At 33.5% G+C, this 18,886-nt stretch overlaps 2 protein-coding genes across 2 annotated transcripts; both read right to left on the reverse strand.

Moving 5' to 3' along the window:
- Nucleotides 1–4,592: 4,592 nt before the first annotated feature.
- Nucleotides 4,593–6,633, reverse strand: LOC149408817 (MORN repeat-containing protein 4 homolog). The gene is made up of 3 exons (XM_089650409.1): nucleotides 6,440–6,633; nucleotides 5,169–5,278; nucleotides 4,593–4,747 (listed from the first exon to the last, which is right to left on the reverse strand). Exons 1-3 carry the CDS (start codon nucleotides 6,631–6,633, stop codon nucleotides 4,593–4,595), a joined length of 459 nt encoding a protein of 152 aa, XP_089506535.1.
- A 2,283-nt stretch (nucleotides 6,634–8,916) lies between these two features.
- Nucleotides 8,917–11,860, reverse strand: LOC149408818 (periodic tryptophan protein 2 homolog). The gene is made up of 5 exons (XM_089650412.1): nucleotides 11,771–11,860; nucleotides 11,516–11,659; nucleotides 10,169–10,421; nucleotides 9,267–9,486; nucleotides 8,917–9,088 (listed from the first exon to the last, which is right to left on the reverse strand). The coding sequence occupies exons 1-5, from the start codon at nucleotides 11,774–11,776 to the stop codon at nucleotides 8,917–8,919; spliced, it is 795 nt and encodes a 264-aa protein (XP_089506538.1). The 5' UTR covers nucleotides 11,777–11,860.
- Between the last annotated feature and the right edge of the window lie 7,026 nt (nucleotides 11,861–18,886).

Genomic DNA, 18,886 nt, shown 5'->3' on the forward strand with positions numbered 1-18,886 from the left:
AAGGATCAGAAGATTACATAATTAAATTACACAACTGTTATTTAAGGTAAATAAGTCATGAATATCAAAATGTTCAATAATCATCAATACATACATCGCAAATTACTTAGAATAAAATGTTACCTCAGAGTCTAAGGTAACATTATTAAAATTAATTACAATGGATATATTAATGGTGACTGAGCACCATGTTCCAACTGTTTATTCATGACATATTTACGATCAATTTTCTTCGTTAGGCGATTAATTTCTAGTAATTCTAATCTGTCTAATTTCTGTCCCTTTTCACAAACGTGAAGAACCTTGACATCTCTATCCTTGTCAAAAGTATGTTGGTTCTCTAGCAAATGCAAGGCTACGTTCGATAAATCTCCCTTTCGATTTACCCAACATGCGAAATGCTCCTTTATACGGGTCGATACTGCTCTTCCTGTCTGTCCCACGTAACATGCAGGGCAATTCGAGCAATTCACTTGGTAAATTCCAGAGTTCTCCAATTTATCTCTCTTATCCTTATTGTTTATTAATATCTTACCCAAAGAATTCACGCTACAAAAAGATGTCTTACACTTCTTGTCACTGTCTATCAATTTCGAAACTTTATTTGATACTTTCCCAAGGTATGGTATTTTACACCATTGTTTTGTTTCAATTTCATTTTCTGGTGTAAGGCCATATGTAATTGAAGTTATAGTGAGTTTTTTATTTTTCTTTTTTATTAAATTATCTATTATTCCGCTATCGTAACCATTATTCACCGCAATAGCTTTGATAACATTCAATTCATTATTGTAATCTATATCATTCAATGGTACATGTAACAGTCTATGGATTAGACAATGGAATATCGACATTTTGTGTGAGATGTGATGTCTCGAAGAGCTGTGGATGATATTATCACTATATGTAGGCTTCCTGTATATTGAAAATTCCAACTTGTTATTAACAATCCTAATTCCTACATCTAAAAAGTTGATTCTATCTCCTCCTATCTCCATAGTGAATTGAATCGACCTATTGATTTGATTTATCTCCTTGATGAAGATATCCAGCTGCCTCTGTGTACCAGTCCATACGATCAAAATGTCATCCACGTATCTCCGATAGAAAACAACATTCTTAAAGGACACTAACCTCTCAATGGTCTCTTCTAAGTGGTCCATCATGATCTCTGCTAAAATTGGAGAGATTGGGCTACCCATTGCCAACCCTTTCGATTGTAAATAGAATTTATTATCAAATCTAAAAAAGTTTTGTTTTATGCACACATTTATTATTTGATTAATTTCTCTCTTTTTTATAATATTTATGTTGGATTTCTCCATGTAGTTATTGATTATTATTTTTAATTCATCTGTAGGTACACTTGTGAATAGACTAACAACGTCAAATGACACTAGAGAGGCGTTGTTTGGTATATTTATATCTTTTATCAGGTGTATTAGTTGTAAACAATTTTTAATACCATATTTTGGTTTGAAATTTAAAGTATTTTTAATGATTCTATTGGCGTATTTTGCTAGTTTGTAGGCTGGTGCTGAGTTATAAGCTACGACGGGTCTCACTGGTATATCTAATTTGTGAACTTTAGGTTGTCCATACAATCGTGGACATTGGGGGTTCATGACAGTGAGGTAGGATTTTTGGAATTTATCTTTAACAAGTGTTTTGCATGTACTAAGAATTGAATTTATTTCTGCGGTAAATTTTGGGGTTGGATCTTTATTCAATAAAATTACATCACTAGAGTTTAGTACATTTTGCACTTTTTCAATATAAATATTTTTTGGTAGAATTACTGTGCTATTCCCTTTATCAGCTTTTGAGATAATTAAATTATTGTCTTTAATTTTATTTTTAATTGATTTTATTGTATGAGCTTCATTTGAAAACTTATTATTAATTATAGCATTTTTTATTATTTTTGAAAGTGACCATTGTTATATTATTATTTCTTATTTATGACATATTAACCTTAAAGAACCATTGTAATTTAATAACCCAATCATATGTACCTACCTTGACATTGTGTACCTAATTTTGTATAAATTCTGTAACAAAAGAATTTCAATTGCCAGCCTGAAGATGTCCATAATAGGATGAAACCGGTACTGGTAAAATAAACAAGTGGAAATAAGTTAAAAAATGTTTTATTTTCTATTTTAATATATCGGGTCTATTATGACTAATCGCTCGGTCTGTTAGTATAGTTTTATCATAATATATTTTATAAAATTCGTTTTCTATCTACCATCTTTTGAGACTCTTCGTACGAATAAAATTACTTTCCCTGTCTCATATCCAGATCATTATAGTTTGGTAAATATTGAAATAGTTTGCTAAATCATTACAATCCGCATAGCTTCTTAACGGGAATTGCATGGAAATTAGGCCTAGAAGGAGGCGATTACTCTTACGATGAACTTGTAGTAAAATTAATTATTTCTTCTTCAGAAAAAACTTAGGACGGACTTTGATCTCATCTGCATTTTGTAAATTATTAACAGTATGATTGACTCATATCCATCAAAACCTTCACTTGACATTCTCTTTAATTATTATAAGTGTTTTGGTGCCCTATGCTGTATTGTAACATTTCTCCTTGCAATTAACTTCCCGTAAGTTAGTAAATACATAAATAAGTCATACAGCAGTCAATTCAAATCTCCCGGTAAAATGCGGACTTCAAGCTACGACTTTCTAACCAATCAGCGATCTACACCATGTATGAGCGAACCTTGTTTAATATTCTTTCGAACCTTGAGCTTACACCGTGGACCTAAAATGCCCTCAGATAAGTTTGCAAGTCGGTAAATTATAATTAACGTTAAGTAAATATAAGTACTAACCGGCTACAACCAGAAAATCCAAAATGGAAAAATCGATCAAATTTTTGGTCATCACGGCACACGCAGCAAGATATAATGGCGTGTCTCCTCTCGATGTCGTGGTATTTATATCCGCACCTAAAAATATTTAAGTGATAAACATTGCCTGCATCTAAGCACAACATTTACGTACCTATTAGAACTTATTGTGAAACTCTGCAAAATATTTTCACAAGGGAAATATTTTTAAATACCAGATAAGAAATTTTTATTCCTTTACCTTTTTTAAGCATTAACAGCACTATTTCTTTGCACCCGGAGGCGCATGCTTTCTGAAAAATAACATGTCAGTAAACAAATAAAACAAAATAATAATCAATTAGTCCTAGGATGTGGCAAATGAGTAACACAACATATCTAAATATTATTAAATTTTGTAAAATAAATATTATTTTTTTACCAGGAATGGCGTGCTGCCTCCGATTTTAAAATTAATTGTCTCTGGACGTGTTCCAATGTGGTATAAACAGTGTTCTTTTTGATCATGGTTGTGGAAAGATAGCTGAAAACAATAGTAGTAACAAAAAATTAAAACGATAACATGTATAAATAAATCGATAAACTTGTTACAAAACGATTTACTTACACCAATGGTTCTGATCATTTTTGATGCATTCTTTCTCAATATTTCAGTTTTTTTATTTTTATTTTTATTAAATTCTATAACCTTTTGAATAATTTTGAAAAGTGCTGCAATTATAAGTAATGAAATAAGAATATTCAAAAACATATTTCTTTAGGCCGGAATTTGCTGTGGAATAAAACATTAATTATTAATGTTTCTTTTTTGTCACTTTATTGAAATATTTAAAGAAAGATTATGTTTGCCAAACAATCTACCTGTGTATATGTTTATAAATTGTTTATAAAATGCTGTGTATATGTTTATAAAAGCACACACGAAGATGTGAAAAATAAAAAATAAAGCTAACTCGAAAATAAATAAATATGTAAACTGTCAGAAATATTGAAAAAACATTCTCGCTTTAGGTACATTCGATTCCAGAGAAATGTTTTGAAAATACTTCTAAATAAAATACTGACATTCAAAACAAGTACTGTTTCTGATTTTAGTATAACAATCACATATTATGCAACTGAAAATATTCTGCTTGTTTTTGCGTTTATTATGGGCCGGTATGTCAGTTGCTCTGGCTAGCTAAGATTCATATTGCCCGTCGAGGTGCTCTCCCGTAGAAGTCATTAGCCTAGTTATACTATTACCAAGTAAGTATAGTAAATAATATAGAGGCAAAAAAAATAGTGCTCGTAGATTACATTCCTGAAAAACACAACAAAAATTAATCCAACAACCCTCCCACGTGAATGCTACAGCTATACGCCCTTGACAATTGCAAAAAATACCTTTGTTCCGGGCCATCAGGTCTATAATATTCGCCATTTTTTTCTGTATTATGGGCCGGTACGTCGGATTCTCTTTATCCTCGTTAGCGAGATATTTACGTCCGTCAAGTTGCTATGTGGTAGGAGCCCTGGCAAGGTAAGCCTGGTGATACTATTACGAAATTTTAATGTAACAGACCATGGTATAAGTTCGTTAACAATACAATAGTTAATTAATATTTTTGTTTTGTATCTTAAATTGGGTATACTTTTTGTGAACAGACGAACAATTTATAACTACCTTATATAAGTTAGGAATGATTTACGAATCCCAGATATAAATAATACGATGTTTGTTTGTTAAATAGGTTGGCATTGCGCTCTGGCCATGTATGCTACTTTCTGTGCACGCTGAATTATTTCTGCACATCGTTTCTTTCTCATGAGTCGACAGTCTTGGAAGAAACCTTCGTTTCTAGGGAATCCATTGCTTCCGTCACTGAATGTGACTATGCCTGCAATCCAAAAGATTTAATGTGTTAATTTAGACCTTAACAATCATTTTTATAACAATAATTTGATACCTGGCTTTGCCGGAGTTTTAAAACCTACTTTTTCATAATACTTTCTTACTGCACAGTGAAAAAATATTGAATAATAATATAAAATATAATGTCTCATCTTATTTTTTATTTAAACGGTTATTTCTCAGCTACACAGCTTATATTGGGATTGAATGATCTTGCGGGCTGAAAGTTCCTAATGAACCTTAGAAATTATCACAGCAAAAACACTATGCAAATTTCAGACAGATAGATTATAATATCCTTTATAGATAAGTAAATTATTATCAATTTGGACATCAATGTCAGATTTAAATGTGGATTAATTTTCAAGGATTAACTATCAGATTTAAAATAAGAAAGACAATATTACCAAGACCCCAAATCCTCCCTCCTCTGAATTCCCCTTCGTACTTCATTCCATCTGCTCTCCAAAACACCCCGTGGCCGTGGAACCACCCCTGCATGAACTCGCCTTCAAATCTAATCAAACAAACACAACATGATTACAATCAGCTGGTGGTTGGGCCAATTATTAATAGTGTCACATTTCCCCTCAAACTCTATTGTCACTGACTGTTTGCCTTTATTTGGAACAACAATACGTGACCGCACCAGGACTAAATAAAGTCCTTGAGTCGTTTTCCAACATAAAGTCTTCCAAGAAAGTCTAGAATTTTAATAAAATGGCATTAAAATTTTACGTTACTGTGGCAACACTGAGTAACACCGATTTGGAAAAAATTTTAGAACATTCAGTGTGAGGTTATGCTTGACTCCAGAATTTGATAATTGACATTTACAGGAAAATTATCATAATTTTTTTTTTTTTGCTAATGCTGTGTGTTTCTTCCACTCAATTTAATTAATTTATATTGAACTTCGGAATGCCGAGCTCCTGTCAACTAATCCATATGGATACGCCAGCGCTCAAGGGATACAATTTTTTTATCCAATGGGTACTTTTGGCGCTTGAGAAGTTAAACATCTTAAAATTGCTTCATTGATAAATTCATTATGTACCTACATCAAAAAAAAACTTCCATGCAATGGCCATTCTACACGCTAATATAAAACAATGAGGTAGTTAGAATATGATGTAGGATTATTTCCTTTTAGAAAGTGGCACTAATTTCTAAACCCCGTTTTACGTTGATGTGAAAAATATTCACTTGGACCGTAGTTCTTTTTTAAAGTTACAAGTGCTGTTGGCTGTTCAACACACTTCGTTAGTATGACAGAAGTAAAAGTTCCCATAGCCGTTCCGTACAACGAGCACATAAACCAAAAAAAAGTGTGGGACGCGGACTAGCATCACCAGATCCAACTTCGGGTAGGTGGATTTATTAACCTAAACTTCCCATCTCGATAACACGAAATTTATTTACAGTCAACTCCTTTAAACTACCACTGGCAGGTTCCTGCTTTTTGACATACCTTAATACTAAGGTTTAAGAATCATAATATGAAACAGAAACATTGACATAACGAAAATATGCACACACAGTAAAACAATCTGATAACAAAAGCAGTTGTGATCTGTTAACAAGTCATCAATAACGAATAATTATTGTATGAAAAACAAATGTGAAATCTACGCAAGTTTAAGGGCAGTTTATTAGTACGAGAAACTTTAAAACTTACTTGGCACCATCGGGGAATGTCATAACACCCAAGCCGGAAGACAGTCCATTAGTAAAGGCTCCGTCGTACCTAGTACCGTCTGGCAACACCAGGTGTCCCATCCCGTGCTTCTGTCCTCGGGAGTTCCATTCCCCGATATAGCGAGTCGTATCCTCGTATTTATAGGCCCCTGTCTTTGCCACTCCTGGATCCATCACTGCCAAACAGATTTATATACATAAACACGTCACTATTCAACTATCTCAACCGTTTGGAGCCAGTGAGACTACGGCATATGCAATTGGCGTATTTTGTGAGGTGGAAGGTAGTGGGGAAGGGAAGGTGATGGGGAAGAAGAAGGTTGGGAAGTACCTACCTGGCTATTCAGACCTGGTCACCAAACAAAGCTATTTGAAGCAACATTTTAATTCTGAACGGTGGTTTTACATATTTTAAATATAGTAAAAATATATTATTTTTAATTGATAAATTGTAAAATGAAAAAAAGTAATCAAAGAAAATTTACTTGCGACCTCCGAATTCGTAGCCGAGGATTGTAACCACTCGGCCACGGAAGCCGTTAGATAAATGTAAGTATGAAGTGAACGTCTTCACTAATCAGAAGTTTACACTAACAATCAATTGAAGATTATTAGTTAATATGAGCTACTACCTAGTACCGTCTGATTTTTATCTTTTTAATAAAGTAAATTAATGTAACAACACACACCACAATAAATTTATGAAAAAATCTTCAGAATGTATTTTATTTCACCATCTGAATGCTTATAACTATTCAATTTTAAATATTTGCAAAGAAAGTTAATGAAAATTTTCCATACCTTCAACCATTTTGGATGTTTGTAGGTTAGCTGCACAAATGACAGTGGATATTCATCGATACAAACATTGAAGTGTTTTTCTAAGGTTTCCCAGCGGACAGCCTTGTAATCGAATTAAGTACACAGACTTAGCCCATGTAAACTTCATCACCCTACTTTAAATAATGCTACTAATTGGAAACATTCATATAACTATCTAGAATATTGCTTTTTATGTGGATATCATTAGTTATGTATTAGACAAGGATGGGTTGTTTCACAGAATTTGAAAAATTCATCAAATTTATAAGTTTCCTATTTACGTTCTGTTTTTATCGAAGTCAATTTTGTCAATGTTTAATTAATTATTTATCACATAAAATATTAACTGAATCGGAATTGTATAACTCACTATAATTATGAATAATATTAAAATCTTCAATCTGTAAAATTCACTCGCCATAACAGAGGCATCCATCACATGGCGGTTGAAATAATATTCAAAATGTATCATCCAATGCAAATTTTCTTTGAAATAAAAATAAATAAAAAACGGCGTAACAACCGCCCCATGACTTGTATTTTAACATTGAAATTTGATGAATTTTCCAATTCTGTGAAACAATTCGTTTTTAGTGTTATCTATGGGTTGTCTCGCAAATTTTTTTAAATAATCAACATCTAATAATTTCCAATGGTATTTACCTCTCAATCCCTGCATTATAGACAGCTTTTGGTTCTTCGTACGCAAAGATTTTTACAAGACTGTTACGCAACCTACCAATATATGCTACTCTTTAAAGCTGGTTTCTTTACACGGCACTGCCTGAATTATACTGAACTTGATCATTCTTTAAGTGCAGTCATGGAATTAATACAATGTCAAGGGACTCTAGCGACGAAGACAATAATATTGTTCGTCTTCATACATATTTACAAGCATAAAAAACGATATAAAGATGATTTAAGGTTCATCCAAACAACGAAATAAATGTTAATTGGAGGACATTTGTCGCCACCAAGGAACTACATGAGAATGATGTCAAATTGACTTTTCTTTCGAACCTCAATCCACAACATGTATTCTGGTAAATTATAGTTATATAAACATGGATATTTTCCTACCTCCAGAATGAATTTAACATTCAAATCGTGTTCGAACATCATCTCTGACAAACGAGTAGTAGATGCGAATGCAAGACGTGTAGTGTGCTACCAGTACTATCAGCAGCGTGCAAGTGACGTCAAACCAATAGTCAATGCGTAACATTGTGTGCGAACACTAGCAAAATAGTATGAAGGACACTCACGAGCAGCATGTATGCTACACGACAAACTCGAGTCGCTTGTAAGTATCTCCTTGTATGAATGGCCTTATTGTTACCAATGCCATCTATAAGTAACCTCTTAAACTACTATCTAAGATATCACACCTAGTATTTTATATTTAAGAATATTCTCAGAGGAGCAAATTCCCTTCAATAAAGCTCACCCAGGTTGTACCTGGATATAATTATGGTAAAAAAATTTAAAATAAAAACACAACAGGTTAATAAAATTAATAAAAATACTAGATAGAGATTGAGAAGTAAAAAAATATATAATTTATGTTTAGTTTTTTACACAATACATAATGCCTTTTCATATATTTTTTTAATTAAGATGCAAGTAGCCTATTCAAGTAGATTCTTCATCAACATCATCTTCTTCACTCTCCGAATCAGCAGTTCCTCTTCCACTAGATTCACTTCCCGAATGGTGCTCATCTACTTCCATTTGTTCTTCATTCTGTCGATTGCGTTTCCCGAGATCCTGAATGTATTGCATTGTATACTTGTTAAAATCGCAGCTGTAAAAAAAAAGACAAATTTGTAATTAAGATCTGGGGTTCAAATGTCAATTTCACCAGTTTCACAATTTCAGAAAAATGAACATTTGATGCCTCCATTCGACAGACAAGCATTCAATCATCGAGTCAGCAAGTAATAACAAAATATTATCTGTTTAATTGTGCGGGAAGAACTCACATTTCAGACAGCTGTTGATATTTTCTAGAAAGTGTTTTTTCTAAAGCCAGAAGTGTGGGCATAGCGAACATTCCCTGCAGACGAGAATTGTGTATTGTTGTCGCATAGCTGATCCAATGCAGGTATAACTCTATGTGGCGGCTGTCCTCAAACAAAGTGGAAATCGCTTTGAGAAGCCGGTGCAAGTATTCATCGGGAAGACTTGCAATAGTAAGCTGGACTGAAATAAATTAAAAAAACTAATAAATAAACAATAATTAATTTATTTGTATTAAAAACTAAATCGGTTGCAAGTTCGATGTTACAACAAGGTGTCTGCGGGAAAAGTTGAATTGTTTATATGGGAAAATAAATAATCTTCTACAGAAAAATATTATGGGAAAAAAAGTTGGAATTTAAAAAAACTTATTTATACATTTTACTTGTACCATCATGTAAAATAATCACCTACCGAAGTCAGCGCACTTTACCCCTGGACACCCTGTATAATAATTTAGTGATATTCCATTTATAGATGGTTTTTAAGAAACAAACAGGAAAGATCTGTTCCAGAGCATGGAAAATACTAAGTAATGTGAAACAGTGTAATTTTATTTATGTAACCCTTTGCTTGTCCTTAATTACTATTGATTTATCTGCCACCAATTCATAATTAATAATTAATGAAGAATTTGACGTTTTTAGATTGTGTTACAAAGAATTCGGATATAATAAATCAGATTTAAACATTTTTAAATATTTTAAAATGTCGAGTTAGACTCGACATAAGAGTAGACGGAAGTGACAGCGACAGCACTATGTAATTCTACTATTGTTACTGATTTATTGTAATGATTCGATTTATTTTGGGATGGTTTGCAGCCATAGGTATACAAAAGTATTAACTGTTTGTGCAAACTTACTATCACTGATAGATACTCGTTCAACAGCCTCCTGAATGATTTTCATCTCATTCAGCTGCAGAGCGGCCATCAAGGCCTCCGTCCACTCCTGCTTATTGAGGGCCTCCTTCACCATCTGAGGAGTGGCATTGAGCTGAAGTTCAAACGGCTGGAACACTCCACCTGTGTTCAGGGAATACTGCATCAATCCTTCTGTTGTAGCCACTGAGAAGCTCTGACCAGTGGGAGAGAATTGTACACAGAATACTCGCACCTGAAAGGATTAAATTAAAAATAGTATAATTTACATTGCTATAAAATTAAATTTATAAGGCTGATATCGTGCAGAACAGAACTAAGAAATAAGCAGGGATTTCAATTAGGGAGGCGGGTATGGGTACCGCCGCTCCGGAACCATTTATTGGATAACCGACACATCTGTCATAGGTCACCTCAAGCAGTTCGTTTGGTGACTTAACAGGGCTTGCCGGGTTCATGGGATGAGGTTTATCCGGATCTTGGCGAGCGACGCGTCTGTCCACCAAACGCATGGTGGGCCAGATCAGGAGACTGGTTGAGGGAGAACTTTTGACCACTCCAACAGGGCTTTTTCGGAACAACGCATTCATGAATTTGTAGCAGAAGAATCCAGATTAATTCATTAATAATAAGCAGCTCGACGCTACTTAGGTACGTACTTGCTACTTAGGTACGTACTCGCAGTCGAAATCAAAACAGAGCAACCTACGTACTACAAGCACCTACTTGTCTAACGACGACAATAATATCGCAAGTCGGTCTTTCACATTATGAGAACTCGCCAGAAGGTTCAAGTCTGCCGCCTAGGCATAATTGCCACGCCGCCGAAACTTCGGGAAAGGGCCAGACCGAGCGAGTGGCCTCGATTTAGTTGCCATTTAACTACCTGCTGTTGCCACCAGCCGAACAATATAAATAAGCCCGACGCAGCGAGCATAATTATTAGTATTCAGTATTTACTATCGTCAACAGCTGCTACCTACGAGTACTACGACCTAGTTTCGCGAACATTCCATAGTATTTGTGCATAAATAAACGTGAAATATTGTGAGTGTAAATCAGCTTTCAACTTATAAATAAACACTATACCTGAGTTGGAGAGATCTTTCATTTATACACCACGATAACCACAAATTCATATGTCTGTCACTCCTGGACACACTCCTTCTCCTTCTTTTACTAAAAATACCCTCCACACAGCATCCTAAAGATGACATAGGCCCCGAGGATAATTATTTTCCTCAGGGCCTCCTATGTGGAGCTAATGTAACAAAAAAGAAAATGGCATCTAAAAGAGCCTGATTGATTCTATAATATTATTTAACAAACCTCTGGTTTAAAGTTTCTATCGGCCATGTCGCCTTGCTTCACCCCTGGTAACCTTAGTTTAACATCGCCTCCTTCTAATTCACTCCTTTTCTCCACAAGCATCAGATTTCCAAATTCCGTCAGGTTGCGCCGACTCACAAAATCCTGAAAATATTCAATATTAATTTCTAAATAAAAACATTACATGGATGTAGGTTATAACATGTTATGTTAATGTGAATTTACGGAATTTGTAAAAATAAACTGTATACTTACGCCCATTGCATCTAATGATTTGTTTAATGTGATTTGGAATTTCTTTAAAAGTACTGATTCGTTAATACTGTAAATGCAGATATTCTTGGATTGTCCTCCGGCTAAAACACATTTCCCGTCAGCCGAATAACATAGAGATGTGTCCAAATGGACAAAATTCAATTGTATCAATGTCCAAATGGACAAAGTTCAATTGTATCAATGTCCAAATGGACAAAGTTCCAATGGATGAATGTCCAAATGGACAAAGTTCAATTGTATCAATGTCCAAATGGACAAAGTTCAATTGTATCAATGTCCAAATGGACAAATTTCAATTGTATCAATGTCCAAATGGACAAAGTTCATTTGTATCAATGTCCAAATGGACAAAGTTCCAATGGATGAATGTCCAAATGGACAAAATTCAATTGTATCAATGTCCAAATGGACAAAGTTCAATTATATCAATGTCCAAATGGACAAAATTCAATTGAATCAATGTCCAAATGGACAAAGTTCAATTGTATCAATGTCCAAATGGACAAAGTTCAATTGTATCAATGTCCAAATGGACAAAGTTCAATTGTATCAATGTCCAAATGGACAAAGTTCAATTATATCAATGTCCAAATGGACAAAATTCAATTATATCAATGTTCAAATGGACAAATTTCAATTGTATCAATGTCCAAATGGACAAAGTTCAATTGTATCAATGTCCAAATGGACAAAGTTCAAATGGATCAATAACCGAATGGATAAAGTTCAAATGGATGAATGTCCAAATGGACAAAGTTCAATTGTATCAATGTCCAAATGGACAAAGTTCAATTGTATCAATGTCCAAATGGACAAAGTTCAATTGTATCAATGTCCAAATGGACAAAGTTCCAATGGATGAATGTCCAAATGGACAAAGTTCAATTGTATCAATGTCCAAATCGACAAAGTTTAATTGTATCAATGTCCAAATGGACAAAGTTCAATTGTATCAATGTCCAAATGGACAAAGTTCAATTGTATCAATGTCCAAATGGACAAAGTTCAATTGTATCAATGTCCAAATGGACAAAGTTCAATTGTATCAATGTCCAAATGGACAAAGTTCCAATGGATGAATGTCCAAATGGACAAAGTTCAATTGTATCAGTGTCCAAATCGACAAAGTTCAATTGTATCAATGTCCAAATGGACAAAGTTCAATTGTATCAATGTCCAAATGGACAAAGTTCAATTGTATCAATTAATGAAGGTCTAAATGGACAAAGTTCAATTGCATCAATGTCCAAATGGACAAAGTTCAATTGTTTCAATGTCCAAATGAGCAAATTTCAATTGTATCAATGTCCAAATTGATACAATTGAATTTTGTCAAGTTTTGTCAAATTTTGGACAAAATTCAATTGTATCAATGTCCAAAGACAAAGTTCCAATGAATGAATGTCCAAATGGACAAAATTCAATTGTATCAATGTCCAAATCGACAAAGTTCAATTGTATCAATGTCCAAATGGACAAAGTTCAATTGTATTAATGTCCAAATGGACAAAGTTCCAATGAATGAAGGTCTAAATGGACAAAGTTCAATTGTATCAATGTCCAAATGGACAAAGTTCAATTGTTTCAATGTCCAAATGGACAAAGTTCCAATGAATGAAGGTCTAAATGGACAAAGTTCAATTAAATCAATGTCCAAATGGACAAAGTTCAATTGTATCAATGTCCAAATGGACAAAGTTCAATTGTATCAATGTCCAAATGGACATATTGATACAATTGAATTTTGTCCATTTGGACATTGATACAATTGAACTTTGTCCATTTAGACCTTCATTCATTGGAACTTTGTCCATTTGGACAATGATACAATTGAACTTTGTCCATTTGGACATTGATACAATTGAACTTTGTCCATTTGGACATTCATTCATTGGAACTTTGTCCATTTGGACATTGATTCCATTTGGACATTGATTCATTGGAACATTGTCCATTTTGATACAATTTAACTTTGTCCATTTGGACATTGATACAATTGAACTTTGTCTATTTAGACCTTTATTCATTGGAATTTTGTCGATTTGGACATTGATACAATTGAACTTTGTCCATTTGGACATTGATACAATTGAATTTTGTCCATTTGGATATTCATTCATTGGAACTTTGTCCATTTGGACATTGATACAATTGAACTTTGTCCATTTGGACATTGATTCATTGGAACATTGTCCATTCGGACATTGATACAATTTTACTTTGTCCATTTGGACATTGATACAATTGAACTTTGTCTATTTAGACCTTCATTCATTGGAACTTTGTCGATTTGGACATTGATACAATTGAACTTTGTCCATTTGGACATTGATTCAAATGAATTTTGTCCATTTGGACATTCATTCATTGGAACTTTGTCCATTTGGACATTGATGCAATTGAACTTTGTCCATTTGGACATTGATACAATTGAACTTTGTCCATTTGGCAATTGATTCAATTTAACTTTGTCCATTTGGACATGATCTTTCAACTGTCAAAAAAACAAAATGGCATTTGATGACAAAGTTACATTTGAATTTCTCTGAAACAACCCGCCTTAAATCTTTTAGAAGTGAGCACTTCTTCCATGGGAACCTTATGTGCGGTTTTAATTAATACTCACTGCCAAAATGGAAAGTCTCCAATTAGCCTCCATAAAAAAGATGGTTTTTCTAAAAATACAACTTTATGGAGATTTTGTGACTGAGTTCGATTTGGATAACGATTCTTATCACTATTCCAATATTTCAGCCAGTTTGGTCCCATAGAACCTGAAAAAACTGCTTCTAAAGTTCGAACCCAAGTCTGAAATTAGCGTCCATAAAAATCATGATTTTTCTAAAAATACAACTTTATGGAGATTTTGTAACTGAGTTCGATTTGGATATCGATTCTTATCACTATTCAAAAAATTCAGCCATTTTGGTCGCATAGAACCTGAGAAAACTGCTTCTAAAGTTCGAACCCAAGTCTGAAATTAGAGTCAGTAAAAATCATGATTTTTCTAAAAATACAATTTTATGGAGATTTTGTGACTGATTTCGATTTGTACCATGCTTCTTATCACTTTTCCTAAATTTCAGCCAATTTGGTCCCATAGAACCTGAGAAAACTGCTTCCAAAGTTCGAACCCAAGTCTGAAATTAGCGTCCAAAAAAATTAAAAATTTTCTAAAAATACAACTTTATGGAGATTTTGTGACTGAATTCAATTTGGTTAGCGATTCTTATCAATATTAGAAAATTTCAGCCAGTTTGGTCCCATAGAACCTGAGAAAACTGCTTCCCAAGTTCGAAGATTTTGTGACTGAGTTCGATTTGGTTAACGATTCTTATCACTATTCCAATATTTCAGCCCGTTTGGTCCCTTAAAACCTGAGAAAACTGCTTGCAAAGTTCGAACCCAAGTCTGAAATTTGCGTCACTAAAAATCATAATTTTTCTAAAAATACATTTTTATGGAGATTTTATGACTGATTTCGATTTGTACCATGCTTCTAATAACTTTTCCTTAATTTCAGCCAATTTGGTCCCATAGAACCTGAGAAAACTGCTTACAAAGTTGGAACCCAAGGCTGGAATTAGGCTCCATAAAAAAGATGGTTTTTCTAAAAAGTTAACTTTATGAAGATTTTGTGACTGAGTTCGATTTGGATAACGATTCTTATCACTATTCCAATATTTCAGCCCGTTTGGTCCCTTAAAACCTGAGAAAACTGCTTGCAAAGTTCGAACCCAAGTCTGAAATTTGCGTCACTGAAAATCATAATTTTTCTAAAAATACAACTTTATGGAGATTTTGTGAATGATTTCGATTTGTACCATGCTTCTTATCCTTTTTCCTAAATTTCAGCCAATTTGGTCCATAGAACCTGACAAAACTGCTTCAAAAGTTCGAACCCAAGTCTGAAATTAGCGTCCATCAAAATAATAATTTTTCTTAAAATAAAATTTTATGGAGATTTTGTGACTGAATTCAATTTGGTTAGCGATTCTTATCAATATTAGAAAATTTCAGCCAGTTTGGTCCCATAGAACCTGAGAAAACTGCTTCCCAAGTTTGAACCCAAGGCTGAAATTAGGCTCCATAAAAAAGATGGTTTTTCTTAAAATTAAACTTTATGAAGATTTTGTGACTGAGTTCGATTTGGTTAACGATTCTTATCACTATTCCATTATTTCAGCCAGTTTGGTCGCATAGAACCTGAGAAAACTGCTTCTAAATTTCGAACCCAAGTCTGAAATTAGCGTCCATAAAAATCATAATTTTTCTAAAAATACAACTTTATGGAGATTTGTAACTGATTTCGATTTGTACCATGCTTCTTATCGCTTTTCCTTAATTTCAGCCAATTTAGTCCCATACAACCTGAGAAAACTGCTTACAAAGTTCGAACCCAAGGCTGAAATAAGGCTCCATAAAAAGGATGGTTTTTCTAAAAAGACAACTTTATGAGAATTTTTGACTGAGTTCGATTTGGATAACGATTCTTATCACTATTCCAATATTTCAGCCCGTTTGGTCCCTTAAAACCTGAGAAAACTGCTTGCAAAGTTCGAACCCAAGTCTGAAATTTGCGTCACTAAAAATCATAATTTTTCTAAAAATACATTTTTATGGAGATTTTATGACTGATTTCGATTTGTACCATGCTTCTAATAACTTTTCCTAAATTTCAGCCAATTTGGTCCATAGAACCTGACAAAACTGCTTCAAAAGTTCGAACCCAAGTCTGAAATTAGCGTCCATCAAAATAATAATTTTTCTTAAAATAAAATTTTATGGAGATTTTGTGACTGAATTCAATTTGGTTAGCGATTCTTATGACTATTTCGAAATTTCAGCCAGTTTGGTCACATAGAACCTGGGAAAACTGCTTCTAAAGTTCGAACCCAAGTTTGAAATTAGCGTCAGTAAAAATCATAATTTTTCTAAAAATACAACTTTATGGAGATTTTGTGAATGATTTCGATTTGTACCATGCTTCTTATCACTTTTCCTAAATTTCAGCCAATTTGGTCCATAGAACCTGAGAAAACTGCTTCAAAAGTTCGAACCCAAGTCTGAAATTAGCGTCCATCAAAATAATAATTTTTCTTAAAATAAAATTTTATGGAGATTTTGTGACTGAATTCAATTTGGTTAGCGATTCTTATGACTATTTCGAAATTTCAGCCAGTATGGTCACATAGAACCTGGGAAAACTGCTTCTAAAGTTCGAACCCAAGTTTGAAATTAGCGTCAGTAAAAATCATAATTTTTCTAAAAATACAACTTTATGGAGATTTGTAACTGATTTCGATTTGTACCATGCTTCTTATCACTTTTCCTTAATTTCAGCCAATTTAGTCCCATACAACCTGAGAAAACTGCTTACAAAGTTCGAACCCAAGGCTGAAATAAGGCTCCATAAAAAAGATGGTTTTTCTAAAAAGACAACTTTATGAAGATTTTTTGACTGAGTTCGATTTGGATGGCGATTCTTATCACTATTCCAATATTTCAGCCCGTTTGGTCCCTTAAAACCTGAGAAAACTGCTTGCAAAGTTCGAACCCAAGTCTGAAATTTGCGTCACTAAAAATCATAATTTTTCTAAAAATACATTTTTATGGAGATTTTATGACTGATTTCGATTTGTACCATGCTTCTAATAACTTTTCCTTAATTTCTGCCAATTTGGTCCCATAGAACCTGAGAAAACTGCTTACAAAGTTGGAACCCAAGGCTGGAATTAGGCTCCATAAAAAAGATGGTTTTTCTAAAAAGTTAACTTTATGAAGATTTTGTGACTGATTTCGATTTGGATAACGATTCTTATCACTATTCCAATATTTCAGCCCGTTTGGTCCCTTAAAACCTGAGAAAACTGCTTGCAAAGTTCGAACCCAAGTCTGAAATTTGCGTCACTGAAAATCATAATTTTTCTAAAAATACAACTTTATGGAGATTTTGTGAATGATTTCGATTTGTACCATGCTTCTTATCCTTTTTCCTAAATTTCAGCCAATTTGGTCCATAGAACCTGACAAAACTGCTTCAAAAGTTCGAACCCAAGTCTGAAATTAGCGTCCATCAAAATAATAATTTTTCTTAAAATAAAATTTTATGGAGATTTTGTGACTGAATTCAATTTGGTTAGCGATTCTTATCAATATTAGAAAATTTCAGCCAGTTTGGTCCCATAGAACCTGAGAAAACTGCTTCCCAAGTTTGAACCCAAGGCTGAAATTAGGCTCCATAAAAAAGATGGTTTTTCTTAAAATTAAACTTTATGAAGATTTTGTGACTGAGTTCGATTTGGTTAACGATTCTTATCACTATTCCATTATTTCAGCCAGTTTGGTCGCATAGAACCTGAGAAAACTGCTTCTAAATTTCGAACCCAAGTCTGAAATTAGCGTCCATAAAAATCATAATTTTTCTAAAAATACAACTTTATGGAGATTTGTAACTGATTTCGATTTGTACCATGCTTCTTATCACTTTTCCTTAATTTCAGCCAATTTAGTCCCATACAACCTGAGAAAACTGCTTACAAAGTTCGAACCCAAGGCTGAAATAAGGCTCCATAAAAAGGATGGTTTTTCTAAAAAGACAACTTTATGAGAATTTTTGACTGAGTTCGATTTGGATAACGATTCTTATCACTATTCCAATATTTCAGCCCGTTTGGTCCCTTAAAACCTGAGAAAACTGCTTGCAAAGTTCGAACCCAAGTCTGAAATTTGCGTCACTAAAAATCATAATTTTTCTAAAAATACATTTTTATGGAGATTTTATGACTGATTTCGATTTGTACCATGCTTCTAATAACTTTTCCTAAATTTCAGCCAATTTGGTCCATAGAACCTGACAAAACTGCTTCAAAAGTTCGAACCCAAGTCTGAAATTAGCGTCCATCAAAATAATAATTTTTCTTAAAATAAAATTTTATGGAGATTTTGTGACTGAATTCAATTTGGTTAGCGATTCTTATGACTATTTCGAAATTTCAGCCAGTTTGGTCACATAGAACCTGGGAAAACTGCTTCTAAAGTTCGAACCCAAGTTTGAAATTAGCGTCAGTAAAAATCATAATTTTTCTAAAAATA

Source organism: Hesperophylax consimilis, unplaced genomic scaffold, assembly GCF_061612785.1.
Source record: "Hesperophylax consimilis isolate HC1 unplaced genomic scaffold, BYU_Hcon_1.0 scaffold_56, whole genome shotgun sequence".
Taxonomy (NCBI): Eukaryota; Metazoa; Arthropoda; class Insecta; order Trichoptera; family Limnephilidae; genus Hesperophylax; species Hesperophylax consimilis.

Coding starts and splice junctions, on each gene's coding strand:
- LOC149408817 (XM_089650409.1), bottom strand. CDS start 6,633: ATGGATCCAGGAGTGGCAAAGACAGGGGCCTATAAATACGAGGATACG. Junction 5,279..6,439: donor ACATTCCCCGATGGTGCCAA/GTAAGTTTTAAA, acceptor TTGTTTGATTAG/ATTTGAAGGCGAGTTCATGC. Junction 4,748..5,168: donor AGGGAGGATTTGGGGTCTTG/GTAATATTGTCT, acceptor TTTGGATTGCAG/GCATAGTCACATTCAGTGAC.
- LOC149408818 (XM_089650412.1), bottom strand. Junction 10,422..11,515: donor ATAGAAACTTTAAACCAGAG/GTTTGTTAAATA, acceptor TAATCCTTTCAG/GTGCGAGTATTCTGTGTACA. Junction 9,089..9,266: donor TATCAACAGCTGTCTGAAAT/GTGAGTTCTTCC, acceptor TTTTTTTTACAG/CTGCGATTTTAACAAGTATA.